This window comes from Rhamphochromis longiceps, linkage group LG19 (assembly GCF_057381845.1).
Source record: "Rhamphochromis longiceps isolate RC_006_pf linkage group LG19, R_longiceps_female_GT1.1, whole genome shotgun sequence".
Taxonomy (NCBI): Eukaryota; Metazoa; Chordata; class Actinopteri; order Cichliformes; family Cichlidae; genus Rhamphochromis; species Rhamphochromis longiceps.
The window spans coordinates 20,524,276-20,547,808 of record NC_140575.1 but is presented as its reverse complement, the minus strand read 5'-3'; the positions used below and the strand labels follow the sequence as shown (position 1 = coordinate 20,547,808).

The 23,533-nt window shown below is 39.5% G+C and overlaps 3 protein-coding genes across 4 annotated transcripts; all 3 read right to left on the bottom strand.

The window, feature by feature from the left end:
- Positions 1-194: 194 nt before the first annotated feature.
- Positions 195-7,979, bottom strand: kcnk3b (potassium channel, subfamily K, member 3b). Its single transcript, XM_085392482.1, has 2 exons — positions 7,657-7,979; positions 195-6,493 (listed from the first exon to the last, which is right to left on the bottom strand). Exons 1-2 carry the CDS (start codon positions 7,937-7,939, stop codon positions 5,604-5,606), a joined length of 1,173 nt encoding a protein of 390 aa, XP_085248608.1. The 5' UTR covers positions 7,940-7,979; the 3' UTR covers positions 195-5,603.
- A 1,455-nt stretch (positions 7,980-9,434) lies between these two features.
- On the bottom strand, positions 9,435-20,171 carry ezra (ezrin a). Its single transcript, XM_085391110.1, has 13 exons — positions 19,910-20,171; positions 18,169-18,252; positions 17,501-17,596; positions 16,878-17,152; positions 16,037-16,120; positions 15,433-15,579; positions 14,951-15,047; positions 14,652-14,815; positions 14,412-14,542; positions 12,790-12,950; positions 12,507-12,599; positions 11,779-12,042; positions 9,435-10,795 (listed from the first exon to the last, which is right to left on the bottom strand). The coding sequence occupies exons 1-13, from the start codon at positions 19,919-19,921 to the stop codon at positions 10,631-10,633; spliced, it is 1,773 nt and encodes a 590-aa protein (XP_085247236.1). The 5' UTR covers positions 19,922-20,171; the 3' UTR covers positions 9,435-10,630.
- Positions 20,172-20,380: 209 nt separating this feature from the next.
- On the bottom strand, positions 20,381-23,348 carry nenf (neudesin neurotrophic factor). 2 transcript variants are annotated; one of them, XM_085391112.1, is made up of 4 exons: positions 23,072-23,348; positions 22,934-22,994; positions 22,644-22,747; positions 20,381-21,147 (listed from the first exon to the last, which is right to left on the bottom strand). In XM_085391112.1, the coding sequence occupies exons 1-4, from the start codon at positions 23,273-23,275 to the stop codon at positions 20,971-20,973; spliced, it is 546 nt and encodes a 181-aa protein (XP_085247238.1). In that variant the 5' UTR covers positions 23,276-23,348; the 3' UTR covers positions 20,381-20,970. The 2 variants fall into 2 exon arrangements, with proteins under 2 accessions (XP_085247238.1, XP_085247239.1); XM_085391113.1 differs by having other exon boundaries at positions 20,397-21,147; positions 23,135-23,348.
- Positions 23,349-23,533: the final 185 nt, after the last annotated feature.

Below are 23,533 nucleotides of genomic sequence, written 5' to 3'. Positions count from 1 at the left end.
ACAAGGACTTCTTGTTTATTTTGCTTCACCACTAATGATCTCAAAGCTCTCTCACCTCTGAAATTTTTCAAACATCATGCATCACATTTCTTTCTTTCTCCATAACCTGTAACTTTAAGATGCCAGTGAGTAATTAATTATCTCCAATCTGTCAAATCAATCTTGTGTTGGAAAATGTAGAAGATAAAATTTTGTTTGAAATCACATAAACACCAAGGACACTTTAGTCCATCTGTTTAATTGGCAGCAACAATGAGAGGCAAACCTTCAGTTTTAACCTGCTCAGATTTTTTTCCCCAGAAACAGAGAAGAAACCAAGTGATGTAAGGTCATAGCTGACCTTCTCAGTGAAACTATTTTTGTCTTTGACATAGATACTCAGGTCTATAGCCAAAGTAGAAAACAGCAGATGCTTCAGCTGTGGGGGGTCAATACAGGGATTTGTCGGATGGATAGTCCTTCTGTTGCTTTTTTGTGCTTCATGTCTGATGGCTGAGGGCAGATTCACAGGCACCAAGCCAGGCTTTGCAAGATGGTTTGATGTTGCAATGGCAGGCAAATCTTGATAACGAGATGCGGTCCTAATTGCCCTGAGCACACTTTGATGTATCAATTTCATTCTAGGTGCATAAAGAAATCTTTATTTTTATAAAGCCTAAAATGAGCCTGCTTCCTGTTACTGGGCCTCTAATCCACTTTAATGATGCTTTATTTTGGAAAATTAGAGCGCCGCTTTCACTTAAAATCACTCAGACCAGTGGTTTTCAACACAAAAATATAACAACAGGCTCAAAATAAATCTGAGGGTTCACGAAAAACAGAAGAAAGTTTTCAGCTTTTCACAGAGTTGATATCATAATATGGAACTGCGCAAATGTCTTGAGCCACCTCTCATTTCTTTCTTTTTTTCTTGTTTTTTCAGAAAAATGGGAAATAGATGTAGTTTGTTAAAAGATGCAAACACATGTGGAAATACAGTATAGTATTCTTATTCTTCTGAACTCTATTGGACAAGCTTTCTTTAAGTAGACATCAGGAATCGTTCTCCAGGCTTCTTGAAGGACAGGCAAAGCTCCACTTCAATAATATCCAGGTATACCTTCACTGCACTGACATCCTGTTTGGGGTCATTTTCACACTTAAATTTGAAACTATTATGAGATAGTGGCCAGATGATGTCACCAACTGATCTCCTCTGTATCCACTTGGGAAAAAAATATCAAATTTGGATTCATCACCCCATAAGACCTGTTGGCACCTGAGACCATTGCTGATGAGGTTTCAGTGAGCAGAACCAAAAGTTTGCTGAGATATGTCAGGTACAAGGACTGGACTGGAAAGTGAAAAAGCAGCCAAAACTTTGAAAGACCTTCAGAAAGACTAGATGACTGTTCCTCAAGACCAAACGTACAAGAAAGTCCAGATCCTTGGAAATATTTTTAAAAAAGAGTGACGAATCAACACTCCTGAAGAATACTATATATTTATAATATATAAAAACAATATTTGACCTTAAACAAGATAGTCCAAAACCCCCAACTTTTACACATACCTTTATTTTATTGCACAATTGCAAATTATTACATTTTTGAAACTGTATTCCTTTAATGAAAATGGTGATTTAAGACTTCAGATATCAGTGACACATATTGCCAAGGAAACAGTAAGACTTTCTCTCATTGGTCTATAATAGCCAAATCAGTTTTTTATTAAAATGAAAAAAAGAAAAAATGAGTTGTGTTCTGGTAGCATATTTAAAGCTCAAACATCAGCACCTTCCCCTAAACTGAAAGTGCAGCATCAAAGTGACGTGTTTCTATGACATAATGATGCATTGCCAAACTTTTGCTCGTGACTAACCTGCTGTAGGTTGTCCAGAACTGGACTGAAGTCAGAATTCCCAGGGGGAAACCATCTGGACCAAACAGTCATTTCTATACATTCAGCAGGCTTTTTTTTTTTCTTTCACACAGCACATGTTGATAAGCAGCATGGAGATCGTAAGTCACATGATTACAGCTTATATGGCCTGTAGATGGTGATTTTGTGAGCAGGAAAACAACAGTTAAAACTCAATATTATTCATTTATTGGATAAAATATTCAAATTTTCGGTATTTCTATGGATGTTTTTTTCTTTTTTTCCCCTATGATAGCACAAAACAGTACAGTATTGTGTACTGTTTTATGATCAGAGGGTATTGTCGGACAAATGAATAGTCTCAACTATACATACAATCCTTGGCAGGGTATGTATAAAAAAATTCAAGTGCTCTTTGATTGTTCAAGTACTATTTAAGCCTTTGTCATCATGGAAAACAGCAAGAAGAAGAGAAACCTTTGTGCCATTGCAACTTTCAATTCAGTTCAATTCAATGTTATTTATATAGACTCAAGGCGCTTTATACGCAACGTGATCTACTACTTTAAACTAATGCAGTACTTGCACGAAATGTACAACTGACTGCTATTTTATGAGGCAAAAAGTCACATTCATTGTTTTCCTTCCTTTATCATGTGTGGACAGCACTGATTTATTTCCATCCACCACAAAAGGTCAGTTCCAGTAACACAGATCAGATCAGACCCAGACGTGCATAAAATAGCGTTCAGGATTTCCCTCTTAAGCCAAAAAAAAAAAAAAGTTTAAAGAAAAAAACAAAACAGCCAAATCCTCAAGAATTTGTGACGTTCACTTTGTTTCCAGAGCAACACTGAATAAAATCATGACTCATGTGTTTGTGCCTCAGGTGGAGAGTTTACACATGTTACAAAAATCCAGAGAGAACAGGTAGGATCTGACAGCTTTTGTGTTTTTGTATAAATTTACAATAATTTATTACTTAATCTATTAGCTGATGAACAGAAAATTAATCTACCACAATTTAAATAATAAATAAATATTAATTTTAGCTACAGTATGTGCAAAAGTCTTGAGCCACCCCTCATTTCCTTGTATTTGCTTCCATGGAGCCGGACTTTCTTGAAATCTTAATGGTCTTGATTAAGTTCTCCAGGCTTATTATGTCCTTTTTCACTCTTTTTCAGTCCAGTCCTTCAACCATTTTCAGAGGAATGTTTTTCTTTGTTTGTTAAGCCACTTAACACTGACCTATATGAATCATTCAAACAAAAACAGCACCTAACCCAAGGGATGAACCAGTCTTGTACCTACACATAGCAGATAACTTAATACACACATAATTAGTTGCCACTTCATTCGTTGAATATATGAAAAATGCCAGACTGTCGAGAAGTAATTCTTAAGGAAAGGAAGCAGCAAGGAAAGGCGTGGTCTTGTGAGTGCGTACAGCCATCTGTGAAAGATGTTGGAGACTCTTTGATGGTTTGGTACTACATTTCAGCCAGTGGTGTTGGGGATCTTGTTAAAATTGATGGAAATATGAACAAAGATTTCATCACTTAGAGATCATCAGATTTTGATCCACCATATAATACCATCTAGAAAGTGTCTGCTTGGAAACGGCTTAATTTTTCTGCATGACAATGATCCCAAACACAATCCCAGTGCAGCGAAAACATACCTGGAACACTATCAGTTGAGGATCAGCCTCCCCAGAGCCCGGACACCAACATTATTGAAGCAGTGTGGGATCATCTTGACACTGAACAGAACAAAAGGGAGTCAACAACCCAAAAGGAAATTTGAATGTTCCTCAAGAAGCCTGGAGAACTATTCCTGAAGACTACATAAAGAAATGAGAAGGAATTCTGCTTTAGAGAGTTCAGGCTGTTTTAAAGAATCAATGTGGTCATTAGCAAAATCTGAGCGAGAGACTCTGTTTTTACCCTGTTTTCTATATTACATTTGCATGTTTCAATAAATTTCTGCATCCATCCAAAAATCAATAAAAAAGATTTTAGTGCTTTTTTTTTCTTAAATAAATGAAATAGCTTAAGAAGTTAATCATCTATTGAAGCTGCTGGAAATAAACTGAGTGTGACATCGCATCATGTTGCCCACAGAAAAATACACCACTAAGCACCAAACTCGGTTCAGAAACACAGGAAATACTAGCTGAGGGTGGATTTTTCCTTTTCCATCAATCACCCAGGCTCAGCCCATTGTGACATAATTGTCTGTGATTGGCAACCAGCTTATTATCCACTGTACCCCCTGCCACCTGCCACTCCAAGCTGCTGCTCAAATAGCCTGCTTCTACTTTTTGATCCAGAGGTGTGCTTCATATCTGTCTTAGATCTTAGGTTTTTGGCTTAGATCTATTCCCTTAATTCTAAATTGCTTCTCAGTGGCTCAAACATGTAAACATTAAAACAATTCTTTTATTTAATCAGTGTAAAAAATACAACTTGTGGTTTAATGGGAGGTGATTACTTGGCTTGGCACATGAACTAAAAAGCTGTTCACAGCTTGACATTTAACACTTTTTCGTTTGTACAAAAAAGTCAGTGAAACAGAATGCTTGTTAATAAGTGAGCTTTAGGGGGTAAAAAGGTATCAGCGTCTTAACAAACTCCTGCCACTTAGCGGGTATCTTGGCAATGTCACCAGGTGTTTACTGTATTTGGAAAATTATCTGTGTAAGTCTCGATCTAAACACACAGGAGCTTTGATTTTAATGTTCACGGGGACATGAATAAAGCACATATAGAAAGTTGGCAATGCTCCTTTTTGATGGGGCTGTTGGAGTTCTTGCTTCTTCCCACAAGTAATTTTTAAAATAGTGATTTCAGTGTTACACAACTAATCCAGTTGAGAGCGTTTCGCTCAGTGCTGATAAGTGTCTACTTGTGATCACCGCACTTATTTTCAAATGGATTTTTTAACTGCGCTTGAGATGTGATTTATTTTTTAACCTACCCACTTGTCACGTTACATAATTTAGTAGTGTCTGTGATGCACCTGTACTTTGGGCAAAGAGCCCTAGAAGTCTCATAACACCAGGGGCAGCTACACATGAGTCACATGAAATTTCTGGTATGTATCAGCTTTTCTGAAGCTTTGACAATCACGATTTGTTTCAGGGCGACATAAGGCAACTGATATGAGCCCAGTCACAAACACCATGGTGGAAAAAGTCCAGAAAATCATCATGATGCGTGCCTATCAAAGGAAAACACTGACCAGCTACAACATTAAGAAATAACCCCTGAGTTGAATCAGCACCTCTGAGATTATTACCAAAAACACAAAGTTTAGCTTTTGAGAGCTGCTGACTGACAGGTTTTAATCATTTATTCATTTTTTTATGTCACCCTTTCACTGTGCCACCGCTCCGAAGCCTCTGCTCTTACCTACACACTGCGCAGACGTATTGTTCATGTGCAGCTAACCAGATCAATTTCGACACACCTACAGGATTCCTCAAAGCATACTGGATGCCCTCGAATAACACCTCAGTTAAAAACACTGTGATGTTGCTCAAATATATATATTTGTGTTTACAGTACTCTATGTGCTTTTTTTCCCTTTTTGCACGTTATGCTTCTGGATTACTGGGATTGTAGCACCACAAACATCGACTTGCAGTCATGTCTTTGCTGAGGACTGCCAAGTATCTGCTGCCCACTTGGCAGTTATAGACAAATTATGCTGTAATGAAATCTGTTGTGCTGAAAAGGCTACACGGAGCTGCGTCTCTTAAACATCCTGAATGGAGAGAAAATGTGTAGGCCTGATATTGGGCTTATGCTCGTGCACTGACGTGGACTGCAAACGCAGCCTGTTGAGCCAGGCTCCATGTAGTGAGCACAGTCATTGTTCTGCTGCAAGTAGGCATCGGAGAATGTCATCTCCTGAGGGATCATGTTGGGTATGGAGTCCTGCTCCTTCTCCTCGCTCCTGTACCATAAGCAGGAGCAAATAGTCTGGAATTGAAGCACTTCAGTGTAGACACCTTTTAAATCTTTAGCCTTTGTGGTGTTATCTGCTACAGGTGTGGAGGAAGCTGATATTGAGACTGGTAACAGATGAGCCACCTCTCCTCTGGGCTTACTGACAGAGAGCAATGCCTTCTCCTTGGCGTCCCTGCGTTCATCCTCAGTGTTCATGGTCAGGAAGCGAAGCACCACCAGGTTTAGGAACGCTCCAATCACCGTCAGGCCCGTGAGGATGTAAACAAAGCAGAAAGCCACATATTTAGGGTCATTCTGCAGGGCCTCATTCTTCTGCAGAGCCACGTAGTCTCCAAAGCCAATAGTGGTGAGTGTAATGAAGCAGTAGTAGAAGGCATTTAAAAAGCTCCATCCCTCCGAGTGAGAGAATGCCACAGCCCCCACGCACAGGGTGCTCATACAGGAGAAGAAGCCCACCGTCACCATGTTTGCCATGGAGACCTCGGTGTGACGCATTCCCAGGCACTTCTTGGCTTGGTGCAGCAGGTATCTGACAAACGTGTTGATCCTCTCGCCCAGACTCTGGAACATGACCAGGGTCAGCGGGATCCCTAGGAGGGCGTAGAACATGCAGAACACTTTCCCTGAGTCGGTGCTCGGCGCCGCGTGGCCATAACCTGAGACAGGGAATATTGCATATCTTTAGACATCTTTGCCTCTATTCTTTTGCCGTGGTGAGTCATAGCAAGAGACGGCCTCACCTAATATAAATGCCTAAGAACAGCAGCTGCTTGATTTAATTCCACAGGAAACCAACACACACTCCCACTAAGAGAAAAAGGGAAAGCCCAGGGAAACGATTCAGCTTGGCATTAATGTAGTGAACTTACTTCTACTTTATTTATAACTCGCAGATTGTTGACAGCATAGACATTGCAATATTTATAAATATAACTTATGCTGAAGTATATCCATATCTTTTCTTCTTCATATGGCATCATTAAATGATCTTTTTATTCCATAATAAATAATTAAATTACACCTGGTGTTGTTTTGTCTTTAATCATCCAAGAAAGCCACAATGGCATACAATTATTCTGATTTACTTAGACAGTCATAATAACGATTCAGTGTCCATGTCTCTGTGTGTCTTAGCTATTACATTTGAGATAAATATCACTTTTCTGATTGGTAAGCCAATTACAGCCACTCTGAAAATATAACTGAAAGAATAAAGATCTGCTGCACAAAAAGATGCTTTTTTGAATAATGTTACCTACCCAGAAGGGATGAAAGCCTGTAAGCAAAGCTTCATTTTGTTCAAGAATATTAAAGTAAAATTCAGCGTTGATGAGCACAGCAAACACATGAAAATTTTGGGGTTATTATAGGATATGTCAAGTCTGATCCATTTCCAAAATGTTTCCAAATAAACTGTATAAGGCATGAGAAGAAAATAGGTTTTTTAATCATACTATCAAGGTACAACCTCCTCATTTAAAATACAAACTAGCAACAATGTGCTAACAAGTGAAGGTTTAATTTTTCCACTCTTTTAGGAAACAGAATCTTCAGCTTTAAAAATGTTTTAAAATTTTTTTTTATAGTGCTACAGACAGGATTTTCTTTGTCTAAGTAGTTTGAAGAGACCCCAGGAATTGTGGGAAGTCATAGGTGTTCTTTATTTATCTGTTGTTTTAAATGAGACACACAAACTAACGTAAGGGGGGCTCCGGTGACTCCACTACCTCTAAAAATGTTTCCTCCGGCCCTGCGCTGAACATCTCTCAATGAAATGCAATAAGACATCACATGTATTGATTAAATAACTGTTGCTCACCTATCGTCGTAATCACAGTGATGGCGAAGTAAAAGGACCCAGCAAATTTCCACTGGACCCCTGCTTTGTGAGGATTGAGCTGTAAAACGACATGCTCGAGCTCTTCGAAGTTCTCTTTGGTCAAGTTATATTTGCGCATGAGTTCGTACTTTCTGGCGTCGAGCTTCCTCTTGTGACTTTTCTCCTGCTTCGACTCCAGGGTCTCGAAGACGGCCGCTCCGACCACCAGGTAGGTGAGGATGCTCATGATGAGGGCGAGAGTCCTGGCGTTTTGTCTCTTCATGATAATAAGGAGAGGGGGAGAGAAAAATCGAGCGCAGGTGGGAGCTGAGGCTCTCTGCCACCTTCTCCTGACGGACTCCGGATCCAACAGAGGGGGGACTTTGGAGAAGGAGCTGTTCTCTCAGCACCACCCCCACATCACAGTTGGGTTGCTACTGTATTTGGACTATTTGTCACCGACTTATATTTAGATTGCGCAGGAAAGGAACACAGGGCAATCCCACAGACTGTCAGAGGCGGCTTGTTGGAGTAGCAGCTCCAAGCAAAAGCGCTCATCTTCAAGGAGTTTATGCACTAAATATACAAAAGCACGGCCAGCCTCCGTCGTTGAGGCCAGAACGAGCACATTACTCCAGTTTCCAAGAAGAACGGTAGCGCCGAAAAAAAGATGGAAGAAGAAAAAAAACAACTAAACTTGATATCCATGTGATCGTACACGTAAATATTTACCTAGTGGCTATTTAAACAGACCGGCTCTTCTGGTTCCCAAGTTGTCTAGCAACCTGACGATAACCGTTCTGTGCAAATATTTAAAAAAAGCGCATTCTCCTCACGGTGCGCTGCAGGATTCTTCAGATCAATTAAGATTATAAGAAAAAAATCCACAGGGGAAAAAATTAGAATTACTATTTGAGAGTAAAGAAGAGGTTCAAAGACAGACATAAGATTTCTAGTCGCCTATTATAACTTAACTTACCTAATGGTGGTTCACTATAAGGACGTCGGACCAATCCATATCAGAGGTGGAGACAGATTAGAAAAACTTCTTCACCAGAGACATTCTGGGTTGCAACTTCACAGGCTACTAAAACTCCTATATACGTTTTAATATATTGTGCTCCTTTTGAAATCTTGACATTTACACTTGCTTAAAGCTGTGTGTTTGTGTTTTATTGTATCTTATTAATTTAGGTAGCTTATATCAACTTAACTGCCCCCCCATTTTTCTGTTTCTTGTGTTTCAGATAATTTGGATGACTATAATCGGTCATTGTTGTATATGATGTTTTTTTTCTTCTCCCCCTATTTTCTTCTTCTTTCTTCTTTTTCTGCTTTCTTCAGAATTTAATCTTCACTGATTGTATCATCATTGCGTCAGACCCTGATGGAGACTTTTTAGTCCTCGTGCTGTATTGCTCCAATTTGTTTTTTAAATAAATATTTTTTCATTCAAATCAATTGGAATGTTTTGTCATATGCACAACAATGCGTCCTTTCAGCTGCATATGTTTTGACCTGTGACAGCAGGGAGCCTCAGTTTCCTCAAACATCATCACAGGGAGCCAAAGTTGAAAGCGGGCATCACTTGAGCTTCCTGTCTGTGTGCTGCACTCACATCAGCATGTTTCACTAAATGGTGAAAGTTACAGAAAAGATCAAATTCCACTTTTCACTAACGCAGCTATTAAATCTTTCTAAATGCAACTTTTATCCCTTCCTCACACAGACAATAATGGAGAAGAATCATGCAAATGATGACAATTTGAATATTTTTCAAGTTTTAATGTTTAATGCCTGTAATGACACAATATTCAAGAGATGCCATAGCCTCATAAAAAGCTTTTTTCCTGACTTCATTTTCTCTTCTGCCTAAAAGTACAAAGCTGCACAAGGTGAAGTTTAATTAATTCCGAGTTTAAGGTCTTCTCGCTGACTTTTCTTTGGTGTTTTTTTAACATGTGTTTCATTTTTAATGCCGAACATTAAAAATGCTTCTGCAGCACCGGAGAACATTTTCAAACAACAAATGGAGAAATAATAAAAGATGTAATATAGAAACCATTAAGCTGCTTCAGTTTTGGCCTTTTTGTCTTTTCTTGTCTTTTTGTCTGCTGTATCCTGTTCACTGTAAATTAGATGCTCTAGATCTGACCTGAACACAAACAGGACGGCGTAAGAATACATTAAATGTTCCCATGTGGTTAAATAAAGTAACTCCAATAAGTAAATTCTGAAAATCATAAAAACAATACATTTGAAGCAGGAGAGATTATGTAAGTATATTAATGAAATAAGTTGCACTGTTATTTACACAAATAAAATACAGGAGAACATGACGAGGAGGGCCAGACCACCAGGAATATTCATGAGTAATTATGAATTAATTTGCTGTGAGTCTCAGTTTTATTTTATTGCAAACTGAGATTCATTTTGTATGACAGCATTACATCAAGCTTCTTGGAACACAAGTGGGAACCTTTCTACACTTTGCTGACATTTCTTTGGCAAAACTATCAAACAAATAAAATAAAAAAGATCTTTTTTTAAGCATCAGGCATTCATTTAAATAAATCAAAATTTAACCACTTCAGTTTGTTACAGTAACAAAACTGCAAATGTAAATTGCAACAACTACTGATTAGTTATCATAAGATATATAAGTTCTATAGTACCCCTAGTACTAGCTTTGTTCATACAGTATATCTGGTCTCCAGAGTGATGCACATCAGCATTTTAATGGGCCTAAACAGCACATTGGAAACATTTGAGTGCAACACAAAACAGAATAGAGCAAAAACAACCCACAGTGCCAGTTTCAGCCAGCAAAGTAAAACTCGTGCAGAAATTATTACACAGATCAGCTCCATGCCTTTTCTGGGTGTTTGGGATCACATTTGGCTTCAGTTATATTAAAATGCTGAACAAGGCCTTCACGAGGTATTTGTGAGAGAGCTTTAGGTCTCTGGCATTTCTACAAGGCCTCAAACTCATCAATCCTCTGCTTGGTGTTGCCCATACGGATCTGACGGAGGGTCTTGTACTTATCACGGCCAGCGCGGACGTTCTCGGCATGGAGTTTATCGTCCTGGGTCTTCTTGTTATCGTCTCGGGATTGTGCCAGCTCTGAGCTCAGGTCCTGCGGAGGAGTCGTGCCCAGTTATTAAACTGTATACAATTCACTTCATCAACAGATATCTTGGCAACACCTCCATTAGAAAGTGATATCTTTAATTTAATCATCTTGTTCTTTTGGCTGTTCCTTTTTGGGGTTGCCACACTCGATCATCTGCCTCCATTGCCTCACTATATCACTTGCATCCTGCTCTGTCACACCGACCCTCTGCCCATTCAGGTCACTCCCAATGAAAATCTTATCGCCAGCTCTTTTTGTCAATGTCACCATCACCTTAAACCATAATCATACCAGGTTTTACTACCATCTTGTAAACCTTCCTTTTCACTCTTGCTGCAAATTCCCCCTGATACTCGTCTTCACCCACTCCACCCTGCCTGCACTCTCTTCTTCACCTGTCTTGTGCACTTTCTGCTGCTTTGAATGCTTGACCCCCAAGGTATTTAAACTCATCCACCTTCACTACCTCTGCTCCTTGCTTCTTCTCTATTTCAACTATCTGTCTCTTGCTCACACGTCTCTCTTCTGTCTCTCTTCTACTGCTCTCTGAAGTATTACAAGAGAGGGAAAAGAGCCTCAACGAATCGTGATTGAAAATGTGAGTGAATTCAAAAGCCTCAAAGATGATGGTAGAAGTATTATCCATTAGAAAAAAAAAACTTTTAAAAACCTTATTTTGGGGCAAAGTCACAGATAGTTTTAAATGTTTATGTTCGAGTGAAGATTGAATTTAAAGTTAACTTTGATAATGCCTCGATAAACTCTTCCAAGAAAGGTGCTCAGGTGCCGAGTAGTGAGACTTATTTCTAGAACAACATTATTTGGGCTTCTATAATAGATGCTTAAAATTTCATGGCTTTTTTTAACACAGCATATTTTTGCTATAAGTGTTTTGGAAGCTATAGAAAAGCTACGAGAAAAAAGTGTCTTAAGCATTGCTGCAGACTCCGGCTGATCTGGGATGTATTCCAGGTCCCTGAACTAACCTGAAGCTGCTTCTGCAGGCGCTCGTTCTTCTCGGCCTCGGTGAGTCGCTCCTCCTCCTGGCGGTCATAGTTGATGCCTTGTGATTGCAGCTCGGCGCTATAGGTGCTGTTTTCTTCGCTGTGCTCATGGTCACTCTCGCTGTCTGAGGAGGAGGAGGAGGAGGAGGAGGATGCATGCTCAGCAACAGGAGCTGAGTTGGCAGAACTCATCACAGTGTGCAGCTCCTCCTTCGTTTTCAGCAGACTCTCCTCCACTTCGACAGCCTAAAAGGAAAGGTGGGGAGAGGCGTGTGTTAGATTTGCTGGTGGTTTGCATCATTGAGCATTTGATTATAATATAAATGTAGTATTTTAAGTGTTTTAGTTGTATATATGTGACAGTAATACCCAAATTTGCAAGGACATTGACAAATCAAGCTTTCTGGTTTTTGCAAACTTGAACCTGCCTTTCTGACCTCTCCACTAAAACATGGCTCCTGAATTTATACTTTCAAACCAAAGCAATCTAATATGAATAAGATGCAAGGGTTACAGTACATGAGTAGTTATGTTTTTGAGGAAGTATGCAATGTAAATTACAGTGCAAAAGATTCAAATTATGGATGACTTATACAGATAAATCGTTTTCTTTCTTTTAAACAATAAATTTATATTTGATATTGTGCTGGGACATTTTTCTGGTATTTCCTGTGACTTGTGGAGCTCTTGACTGCATGCTGGAGACCCACCTTGTTGTGCCATGTCTCAGCCTCTTCCTCCTTGGCTCTCTTGGCCTCCTCCAGCGCAGTAATCTTGGCGCTATATTCGGCCAGCTCTGCAGCCTGAAGGAGGAAGCACAACACTGTGACGTGAGAATAACAGAATAGGCATGCTGTCATTTTAGAAATGTGATGAAAGCAAAAGCAAAAAACCTCCGTGTTACTTTAATCTGCCATTAGAACAGCCGATAAGTGCTTAGAATGAATTCAGGAGATTTATCAGGACTTTTTCCCTCATGTGCTTCACACTCACCAGCTGTTCCTGGCTCTTTAACTGGTCCTCAGCTTGCCTGGCCAGCTCCTCCTTGGCTATTATAGCCTCCATCCTCTCAGCCTCCAGCCGGGCCGCCTCCTCCTCCACCCTCCTCCTCTCCTCCTCCAGCCTCATGGCCCGGTCCAGCTGCTCCTGAAGCTCTGCGTGACAAAGTCAGAACACGGGGAAATCTATAAAGCACTGTACGTTGTTATAAAAATGCAGGATAAGAAACTCAAAACTGATTTGTCTTAAATCGGGGTACTTTCTTTTTTAAACATTTCTATGTTAACATCATAGAAAAAAATGATTAAAGTTACAGGGAAAAAAGGAAAATACAGTACTATTAAAATATTTTGGTGGTTCCAAAACTCTAATAAAGGTTTCCAAAATTAAATTTTTTTTTCTTCTACCTCAATAAACATAAAGCAATATTTTTGAGTAAGTCGCAACTGAAATATTTCAAATCAAAGGTTTATGTATTTTTTATAAATAATCGTTTACGAAAATGTTTTAGTCATCTAGTCATCTGACCAGGTTCATGCCAAATTTTTAATCATATTTATGTAACAAAATTACATGGAAAATAAATATGTAATAAATTAGTTAAAGTCATCCTTTTTAGAAGAGTTTTATGAATTAATTTTATTATTATTTTTACTGCACGTCTTCATTATCATAAGACATCAAGGTTGTTAAGATCATAGAAATATGAGCCTTGTGTTTTAGATTTTAAAAATGATTTGAACGTTTTAAATGCTAAATGCCGATGATTGGGGAAAAAATATGTTAACTGCAGATATTTAAAGAAATGCTTTTTGTGAAGATCATATGCTTGACAAAATTCGCCCAACATAACAAAGTTGCTTTTCAAGTAACGATCTCCCATCCTCCTCACATCTTTGTCAAACCATGTTTTGAAATCTGCCCTTCCAACTCTCAAATATATATTCCACCATATGGGGGAGAAGCAAGGGAGGATGATGGAGGAGGGGGTTTTACCTAATATGGTGGTGGGCTTTTTACCAAATGTCAATAGTACTTTTGAGAAAAGGGTTTTCTGATCTTCTTCTTAGAATATATACAGTACTGTGCAATGACGGTTGAAGTTGGGTAGTGGAAGAGCTGATATAGATGTGGCATTTATGTTTATTTTTATTTTTGAGAGCAATTAATGATTAAAATATCCAGGTTTTACAAAAAAAGCCCCGCCCCAAAAAGTAAATTAACCAAGAATGAAAGGTTCATGTTTATAATGTGGGACACCCTTTATCGCTTTAGCTCACATATGTAATAGTTTCTATCAAACAGTGTGAACTTTCAAGTTGGAACCCTGAAGTGGATGGATGGATGGATGGAAGGATGGATGGATGGATGGATGGATGGATGGATGGATGGATGGATGGACGGATGGATGGACGGATGGATGAATGGATGTATAGTTAAGCCGTAAACCTGTAATAGCTCAAATCCTCAAGGTTCTACAGGTGTTAGCAGATGGTTAATAAACGGTTTAATGTGGACTACTGAGAAAAAAATCAGTGAAATCTCCTTTTTCATAGCACTATACAACAGATAAGATCCGCAGCGATGCAGCTTCTACGTCAAATTTTCTATCTCACCTCTCTCTGCTCTCCTAGTTGTCTCTTCAAACTGGTGGAGCCTCTCCATCAGCTCCCGCTTTTCTCTCTCCATCTCCTCTTTCTCCCTCTCGATGGCCGCCCTCCTCTTCTTCTCGCTCTCCAGCTGATCCCTGCAGAACACGGAAAAGCTCAATCGCACGCCTAACGCAAAGCCTACACATTTCAAATTCCAATTAAGTTTGCCTGCATCATTTTAACCGGGCGCTTAGCTTCACCCACCTCTCCATCTTCTTCTGCTGCCTCTCCTGTGTGGCCTGAGCCTTCATCTGCTGAACCTCGATGGTGTCGGGCTTGCGGCGTCGCATGTACAGTTCATGGTTGCCCATGCACAGCTGCAGGATGCCCTTGTTGACTTTAAGCCGTGGAGCGTAGAATACAAAGTCCTTTAAAAGACAGAAAAGTAGAAGACAACTTTTTTTTCTTTTTCAAAAAGGGCTCCATAAGCTTCGTTTAAAATCTCTTGGTATAAAAAAGCTGTTTGATACTAGTGAAGATTATTAAACTCATAAAACACTTACTTGGGCTTTCTTGTCTATGGGCTTGATAACAAATTTCTTATCATTGAAAGAAATGTTTCTAATTTCACTCCAGGGAAATCCAATCTTCGGAGTCAGCCTGAAAAATGGATAAAAAGAGATATTTTTCACAGTGTGATATGAGCTTTAAGTTTGTTTCTTTAAAAGGTTCACAGCTGGACAGGTTGACCCATGCGGTATCAGAGGAAGAGGCTGGGGAGGGTTTGTAGGTTCATGTTGTAGTAGAATTGGGTCAATGACCTCTTCAAAGCAACATCCATATAGTTAGATGCGTTATTTAAAACCAGCCACTGAAAGGAAAGTTGACACACGCCTCCGACTGAGGTTTGACCGCTGGTGCATTGATCTCCTGTCTACAGATGTGTTTTATCAGGTCAGCGCACAGAACAACGTTACAGCAAACAAAAGCAGGGACAAAACAACAGAAATACAGAGAGAGAGATTTACTACAAAAACTGATTTACTTGTCGTTCTTTGCATAAATGTTGAGGCCTAGAGCGTCGACTCCCAGGAGCAGGTCTGTGCCCTTCTTGTTCTTGATGTCAAAGTAGTTAATGCCATACATCTCAAGATCCTGGGTGATCTTCAGGTACTCAATCATGGCCTCTTCCCTGTTCACATTAGATAATTAAATAAAATATTAAATATTCAACAGACTAATTTGTCTTTTACTTTATTTTGGGGGGTTTAAAGTGTGGCGGCAAACCTCCACCTAATAATCCATGTCCCTTATTAACTAATTAGAACCAAAAAAAGCAAATAATCATTACAACAGAGTGCGTGAAGCTTTTTTGGGCATCAAAAACACAGCAATGAGTTATTTGCTGCTGAATTTCTTTTTCCTTTATGCTAACACAGTTACACTGCAGCATCTGTAAAAGCTGAGTGATCATGAGTACGATAAGAACAAAGCCTTCTAAGTCTACTTTACTTTACTGCTTGTAAAAGTTCACTGACTACAAAACTCCAGGACGCTGTGAGACCAAAAATGCTGTTCATTCTTAAAAAGTAAAGTCCTGAAAGCATCCATTTGAGGGAGGAAATTTACGCCACTCAGCCTTCACTTACTTTAGCATCGCTCCGTGCTCCTGGTGCCAAACCTGGATTCTCTCCTCCCACTGCTCCCTTGACAGCTTGTGTTGGTCCAGCACTCTGAGGGGAGCAGCAAGCTATCAGCAACCCATGCTGGTGAAAATGTAAACAGTCTGTGTATACATACAGGGTTAAAGCATACACATGATGCATTGTTGTGTCTTTCCCGGCATCCTTTGTCAGGAGCCGAAGGGGCATTATCACACATTGGTTAATATTTCGATAATTCGGGGAGGCTAGTAGCCAGGATGAGTTCCAGATTTGCTGTAAAGGAAAAGAGGTCATTTATCCAGAAGACTATCATTTATGATGCGGCTGTTCTGTCATTTTATGAGTGCAAAGTTGATGCAAAAACTACACCAATCACAGATAAATGGTCCTAATCTTCTTTTAAGTGCACTCAGCAAGGTAAAAAGACAGAGCCGCTTCATCCATGTGGTCATGTGTTTAATTTTAGAAAATAATCAGTTCACTAACTTTTAGGGGAAATAAGATGATGAATGACAAATTGTATTTAAAAAATGTGCTACTGACTATCAGAGTAGCTGATGTCTGAGAATTATTTGAGAGAATAACACTCGTAGTAATAAAACTGTGAAAGCCAAATCTAGTTGTAGCGTTAGAGGAATTTTATCTACATTTTGGAACGTCACAATTGTAAAGAGTTCCCGTAGGATGGATGCGGTGTTAATCTTTCAACTCGGATCACTGCTGCATAAATCTGCCCTTGCAAAAAAGCAGTAAAGTTGTACTGAGTTGCAAAGAACTGATTTCCTGCTCACCAATGTGCAGCTGCTGCAGATCCACTCGCACTCACCTATTGGGCAGAAGACGCTCAGAGGACATGTAACGTGGCTTGTGCGTCGACTTGTTGTACTCGCCATACTTTGCCTGGATGGCGTAGGAGCCCAGCAGCACGGCGGTCTCTGGAGGGCTGTAGATCTCCTCATTCAGAATCACCTCCTTCACCTGGAGGAAGAAGAGCCTCCTGGTGATGTCCTGGATCAGCTCCTCGGCTGCATCCTCAGGGTAAAACTTGACCAACAGCTTGAACTGCAGGGGAGTCTCTTTCTTCACTTCCTGAGACATCACCTAGAGGGGCAATAATTAAAGAATAAAATATGATTGAAGTTCCTACAGCAGAGTAGTAAAGACAGCTAAATAAATAACAGAGTGTGGGCAAGAATCCCGTAGAAAAAGGGTCAAATTACTTTTACGAACAACACGTATTTTAACTCTCGATTTAACAATTAAATGCTTACTTGCACACAATACAGAAAAATCCAAATTAAATAGACACATAAAAATAATACAGTACATTTAATAATAAAAAAGATGTAGAACTGAGAGCTGCAGCAGGCCTCTGGGTTTTTACATTTACAATTAACAATTTTAAACAGAGTAGATGAAACAGAGGTTAACATCACTGCAAGTCCTCACCTTCTTTTCAGAGTTCAACCATGAGGTGAATCCTCTGATGTCAACAAACTGCAGCCCGAAGTACCAAGTCTCACGCAGGCCGATGGTCCTGGAAACCTTCAGAGTGGAGACATGATAACAAAATCCTGCACATCTTCTCAACAGCTTCTTCACTTTTTAATCAAAACCTCCTCCATGACTCTTGCGGTAATTTCTCCCTGAAGAATAAAACCTTTGGATAAGATTACAGAACTTTTAAATGAGAACGTTAAGCTTGTTTTTTTGATTTTTTTTTTTGTATCACAAAGGGGCTCATTAAACTGGCCAGCTTTTACCAGACTAGATCTGTGGGACAGCTATGGTTACTAGTTGCTTTGCTGATGGAATAAAATACCCACTGGTTACAGTTAAGACCATTTATCTGCAAAACAAATACCAACGCGAGTGTATCTGACTGAAAGTATTTCTCTGCTGAAGTATTTCAAAGGTCTGTACTGTATTTACACTGTTGTATTTGCTGCTACTTGGCGTTAATCCATCACTTTGCCAGTCCATTTTATTTATTTATTTTAAATGCATGAAAGACTTCTCAAAAGAAAGAAAGAAACAGAAACTTTTCAGTCTACATAAAGTCATCCGGGATCTATAAAATAATACAGGATGTGCTTTGTGAACTGCATCACACCGACCTGGTCAAAGAGCTGCTTCCCTGTTGTGTTGGGGTGGAAGGAGAACTCCAGCTCCGCGTCCATTGTGGTGACGCGGACATTGACCTGCAGCATAAAGGTCATTTAGTCACGTGATGACAGAGATTTCTTTTTGTATACACATGAATCATATTTGCAAACAATCAGCTTCCTTTTCTCAGAGAATCTGTAACCGGGCAGAAATATTTTACTGTGATCTTATTATTAGTTTGCAGCGATCAGCGATCAGCCTGGAAACATAAAGATATTGTAGTCATATGTGTGAAGGAGCTGTGAAGTGGATTATTCATAAACCATAATTGCTCACTATCTCATTAGACTTCGGACTACTCTTGCGAGGTTACACAAGGTTGCACATACGCAGATTACAACGCTTGCAGAGTTGACTTTACCGTTGTTAGTCAAGATCAGCCTGTTTTATAACAACAACGATTAAAGTGGAAAAGAAATGACACTTTAAAATGTCTATAGAGCAGATGTTCAACATAAAAAAAACACACTAAAGCACCCAGGCTGTTCTCAACACACGGACCCTGATCACAGGCCAGATTGGGCTTGTAGCAGTTACACAATTGTTTTATGAAGTTATACTACAGCACGCCCCGGGTGTCATAAAGATAATCCCATCGAAACTTGAGCAGCAAAAGCTGGAACATCCATTTGTGAAACCTCTAACGTGTTACTCAACTGTTACCACCTCCAGTGATGGCATGCATAAGGTAATAGCTCAACTCGCTGACATCCTGCAGGTGTTTCCTACCTGCCACAACCTTAATCGCTCACTAATCACTGACTGTGGACATCACTGATGAATCATTAATCCATTAGACTCAGTCACCAGTTTATACCGTTGAGCTATGTAGGATTATCTTAATTTGTTTATACTTGGATTGTGCTTTTTGGTACTGTCGCACCTCTTTTGTTTAGCTGTTCAAAAAACGTTTTCCACAACGCAAACAACACCTGCAACTATGACTCATAATTTTATTTGATTTGTAGTTAGTTTAAGGTCAGTCAAATGGACGTAGACGTCAGAATGACCTCTTAAGAGAGGCTTTCTCCTTGCAGTGTCAATATAAGCACAGAGCTGCTTTCGTAATGCACAGGCCAGTCGTTCTTATCAGTTTTCCGACAGACTGATGGTGAAAGCTTAAGTAACTGCGGACATTTAGAACATGAGAGTTTTCTTTGTTTAAGACAGAGGTCTCTTGTTTGGTGCAGGGTGCCTCAGAAAATCAAACGGAGCAGAGAAAAGCGGTTAAACTGTACAGTCATGAGTTCGTTCTTAGCATTTAAAAATCACTCCAGTGGCACTAAAGGGAATTACCATGATTGCAGTGCATTATGCATGCCCAGAGAAACAGCAGACAGGCTGGTTGCAGACCTGAAGTAGCATTTTTCTGTCAGGAATGTGAGCAGCATGGGTCAAACTCTACACTTAGTTAATGAGTAAATGCCAAGAAGGATCTTGGACTCTTGGAAACAAGAAGCTTGGCCAGATTGTTTATTTCTTTAAAAAAAAAGGACATTTAATTAGAAATTAAAGCTATTAAATCTGTATTTATGCAAGTAACTCTGAAATGTATCTAGTGGTCATTCTCAGCATAAGCAATTCAAAGAAACCACACAAATAAATGTATAAGCCCACCACTGACATTTTTGAATATGCAACAGGAAGAAACACTTCAGTGACATATAATCATTTAAATCGTGGTGATCCTACCGTTTTGGGCATCTTGGCTGCGGTTGGTGGATGAGTAGTACCAAGTGGTTCCCAGGTTGTCACAGGTTGCAGTGAACGTCTCCCAGCTGAACGTGCGCCTGATAAAGAGCGCAGCACCGCTCTCGCTCGAAAACTCCTGGGCAGGGCTCGTGCCCTTTGAACTCAGCAGATTACGCAGAGTGACGTGAGAGTTACTATCACAAAACTGAAAGATTTACTTCCAATGTGGCCACTGGCAGCGCAAGATGCGTAATTCCACCCAAAGACTATCACCTGCTTCAGCACCTTAAGTACTGCGACCTTTGATCAGAGCAAGCAAGACTATAAGGGGCCGGACGATCTATTTATGTCGCCTGTTTGGAGGTGACAGCAGAGAGGGCTGTCATAAAGAGATCGTGTCAAGGTAACACAGTTGTGTGTGGTAGAACACGGATGAGACCAACAAAAGATTAGAACATTTTCAGACTTTAATGAGAATTGTAGACGAACAAGTTGAATACATGTGGACCGATGAACACTAACAAAGCTGCAGATTTATTGTTTCCTAAACATAAATATTCCACTGAGTCATTCACATAATTCATTTAGTTTCACAGTAAAATACAGAGTTCAAAAAATGAATTGATTAGTGACTAAAATAATCAGCTACAGTCTCTCATTTATAAAAATAAAACAAAACACTGCAGCTACAGTGCATGAAGATTATTTTAAGTTTGGAAGGATCTTTGAGCTCCTAATGTTTAGAGTATGAAATTAAATGGCTTAGAGCACTGTGAGAGGAGCAGGAGGCATCTTGATCTGTGCTTAAACTTCTTTAAATGTGTCTCCGGGAGACCGTTAACTATCTGCATACTCTTACTCCAAAGTCCCCGCTTTTTATCTTAGTCAGATGATACAACAGGTATTAAAGTAGTTGGTGCACCGTAAACTGGTCAAAGCTATTAAAGCGCTATTTAATTCTCAATCTTGAGTCAACAGGATAATGCTTCTCCTATTATTGCACATGTATCAAACTTCTTCATCGCGATTCTTGTCAAGTAAAGTGACCACATGAAATTACATTAAAATTCATCTTTGATTTGAAAATGAGGCTGGTCCTCGGGTTTGAAGTCTTTGTTGGGACTTCCATCCTCGTTCAGGATACGGGATGCTGTGTAACCCACAATGGGATACTTGGCTTTGTAGGTGCCTTCAAATATACTGTCCAGAGACTTTAGCTGCTCTTCAGTGAGGCCTGTCTGTGGAGGTGAAGATAATTAAGGAACATTAATCAGTGCTTTTTTAATATATGTGTGTTTTTTAACCTTTGAGCATTCTGACTTGTGGAAAAGCTCGGAGACCTGTACCTGGGAAAAGGGGTGCGCTTTTTGGGAAAGCTATGCTTGCCTATTTGCCCCCTTTTATTTATTTCGTTTGCTAAGAGTTAGAAAGAAAGACTATTAGCACTTATGCAAAGAACATACTTAAAACAGCGAGATGATTACTTCAGTCTTTTACAATAAAAAGTGATCTAAATGAACTTTTACTTTAATAAAAGTTGATATAATCGCATTAGCACAGTGTTGTTTATGTTCCCTAAAAGATCCTATTTATTCACCTTAGTTTCACCTCATATTTTTCACACAGCTGTCAATACCTCACCTGCACCTGGGTCTGTGAAACTGTCCCTTTAAATGTATTTCCTATGAATCATAAGTTGTCTGAAATGTTCAAATGGTGACATTTTGTAAGGAAGTCTTGCATTTTTTCACCTTTTATGGCCTTTGGTGTTACAGAAACTTTGTGATTTATTGTTTTACTTGCTCCAGTCACTTTGCTTTTTAAAGTGTCTACACCGGGGGAAAATGTAGTCAGAGCATTAATGAACTATTGTACAATCCTGTCCAAAAGCCTTGAGCCACACCTCATCCTTTATCTTATGCTGGGAAAATGGGAAATTAGTGCAGTGATTTATTGAAATATGTTTGCACATACATGGAAACACAGAATGTGAGTGAAAAACAGAGTTTACACAAATCTAAGGAGCATGAAAGTCAATATTTGTTATGACCACCTTCATTCTTCAGCACAGTCTAAACTTAGTCAGCAGTGTCTTCGTCAGTTTTCTTGTAATTTCTTTAAGTAGTTCTCAAGAACAATTCTCCAGGCTTCATGAAGGATATTCAAATATCTTCTTTGGATGTTCTTCTGTTGTTCTCTGTCCAGATGATCCCACAGTGCTTCGTTAACGCTCAGTTATAGAGTTTTACTGTGTGTTTTTCTACCCTGGTATGCTTTTCCTGCACTAACAGTGTGTTTGGGATCATTGTCATGCTGAGCAATGTGTGACACTGCCCCACCCCACATAATGGTGGGATGGGAAAATGTCTCATATGTAGAGTGAGACTGTTGGATGAGCTACAATGACTCATATTAACAAAGAAAAGGAGAGCGGCACACTGTGCTGTACATTCTTTATCTCAACAGAAACTGCCTATTCTTTGATGAAGAAGATAAAACTGGTAGAAATTTTCTGTTATCTAGTTTTTTTTCTTATTTCAAAAAATAGATATGTATTTGTTGCATTTAGTGGCTTCATCCTCCCCCTACCTGTTACATTCAATCTGCACGGCCAAAAAGAAATTTGGGGGGGGGGGGGAATCTCTTGCATTAAATGTCAAGTAGAGCAGAATATAAAGAAATGAGGGGTGAATCAAGAGTTTTGCACAGTACTCTACGTTCAGCTGAAACTCACAGTGTCTGATGTCAAGTCTGCGGGGTCCAGTGACATCTTGGCCACAGCTCGAGTGGAGTCCTTACCTACCAGCGCATTATATGGAGCATCTTTTCCATAAAACTCTGGAATGGGTGAAATAAAATGCACATTAAAATCAACGCGCTGACAGCAGAGACTAATAAGCAAATGACCCGAGTCAGGTTAGTTTATAGAGAAAGCCTTCTAATGTGTTAAATCACTTTTTATTAGAACTGACTTTAATGACCGATTTGAATCCAGGAGTTAGATAATGTTTTTTCTACATCTACCTTTTCCCTTGGTGACATCAAACACAACCCCTTTTACTGCCATATAAATAGGCTGGCCCTCCTATAATAGGAAAAGAAAGAGCGATGATAAATATAGATGACTCTTAACAAAAACAACAAAAAAAAAAATGCACGCACAAGTAGACACGCGAGTTCATTTTCAGCAGCACATGCCGGGATTTTATTTCTCCAACAGTTTACCTCGCTGCCGTCGTATCTCTGCAGCTCCTCCTCGGTGAATAAACGGACAGGTTTTGGAGCAGTTTTGTGTTTTACTTTAGCATCTTCCGCTAAAGCCACGGCGAGGATGATAAATAAGACACAAAATCGCGCTGTTGCCATGGCAAGGTCGTTGTTTAAACAAGAAGTTCAGGCGGAAACTTCTTCATCCACTTCCCCTTCAATGCCCAGGTACTCTCTGGTCGTGATGCATTTGAAAGCTTCGGAAATTTCACCGACATTATTTTAAACCAGTTCTCGCTGATATTTGTTTATATTCTGGACTATAAGCAATGAAGATGTGATTTTTGTGCATTTATTTGTCATTTGTATAGATTTTATTTAGACATAAATTTAAAAAAATGTCATAAATATCTTATG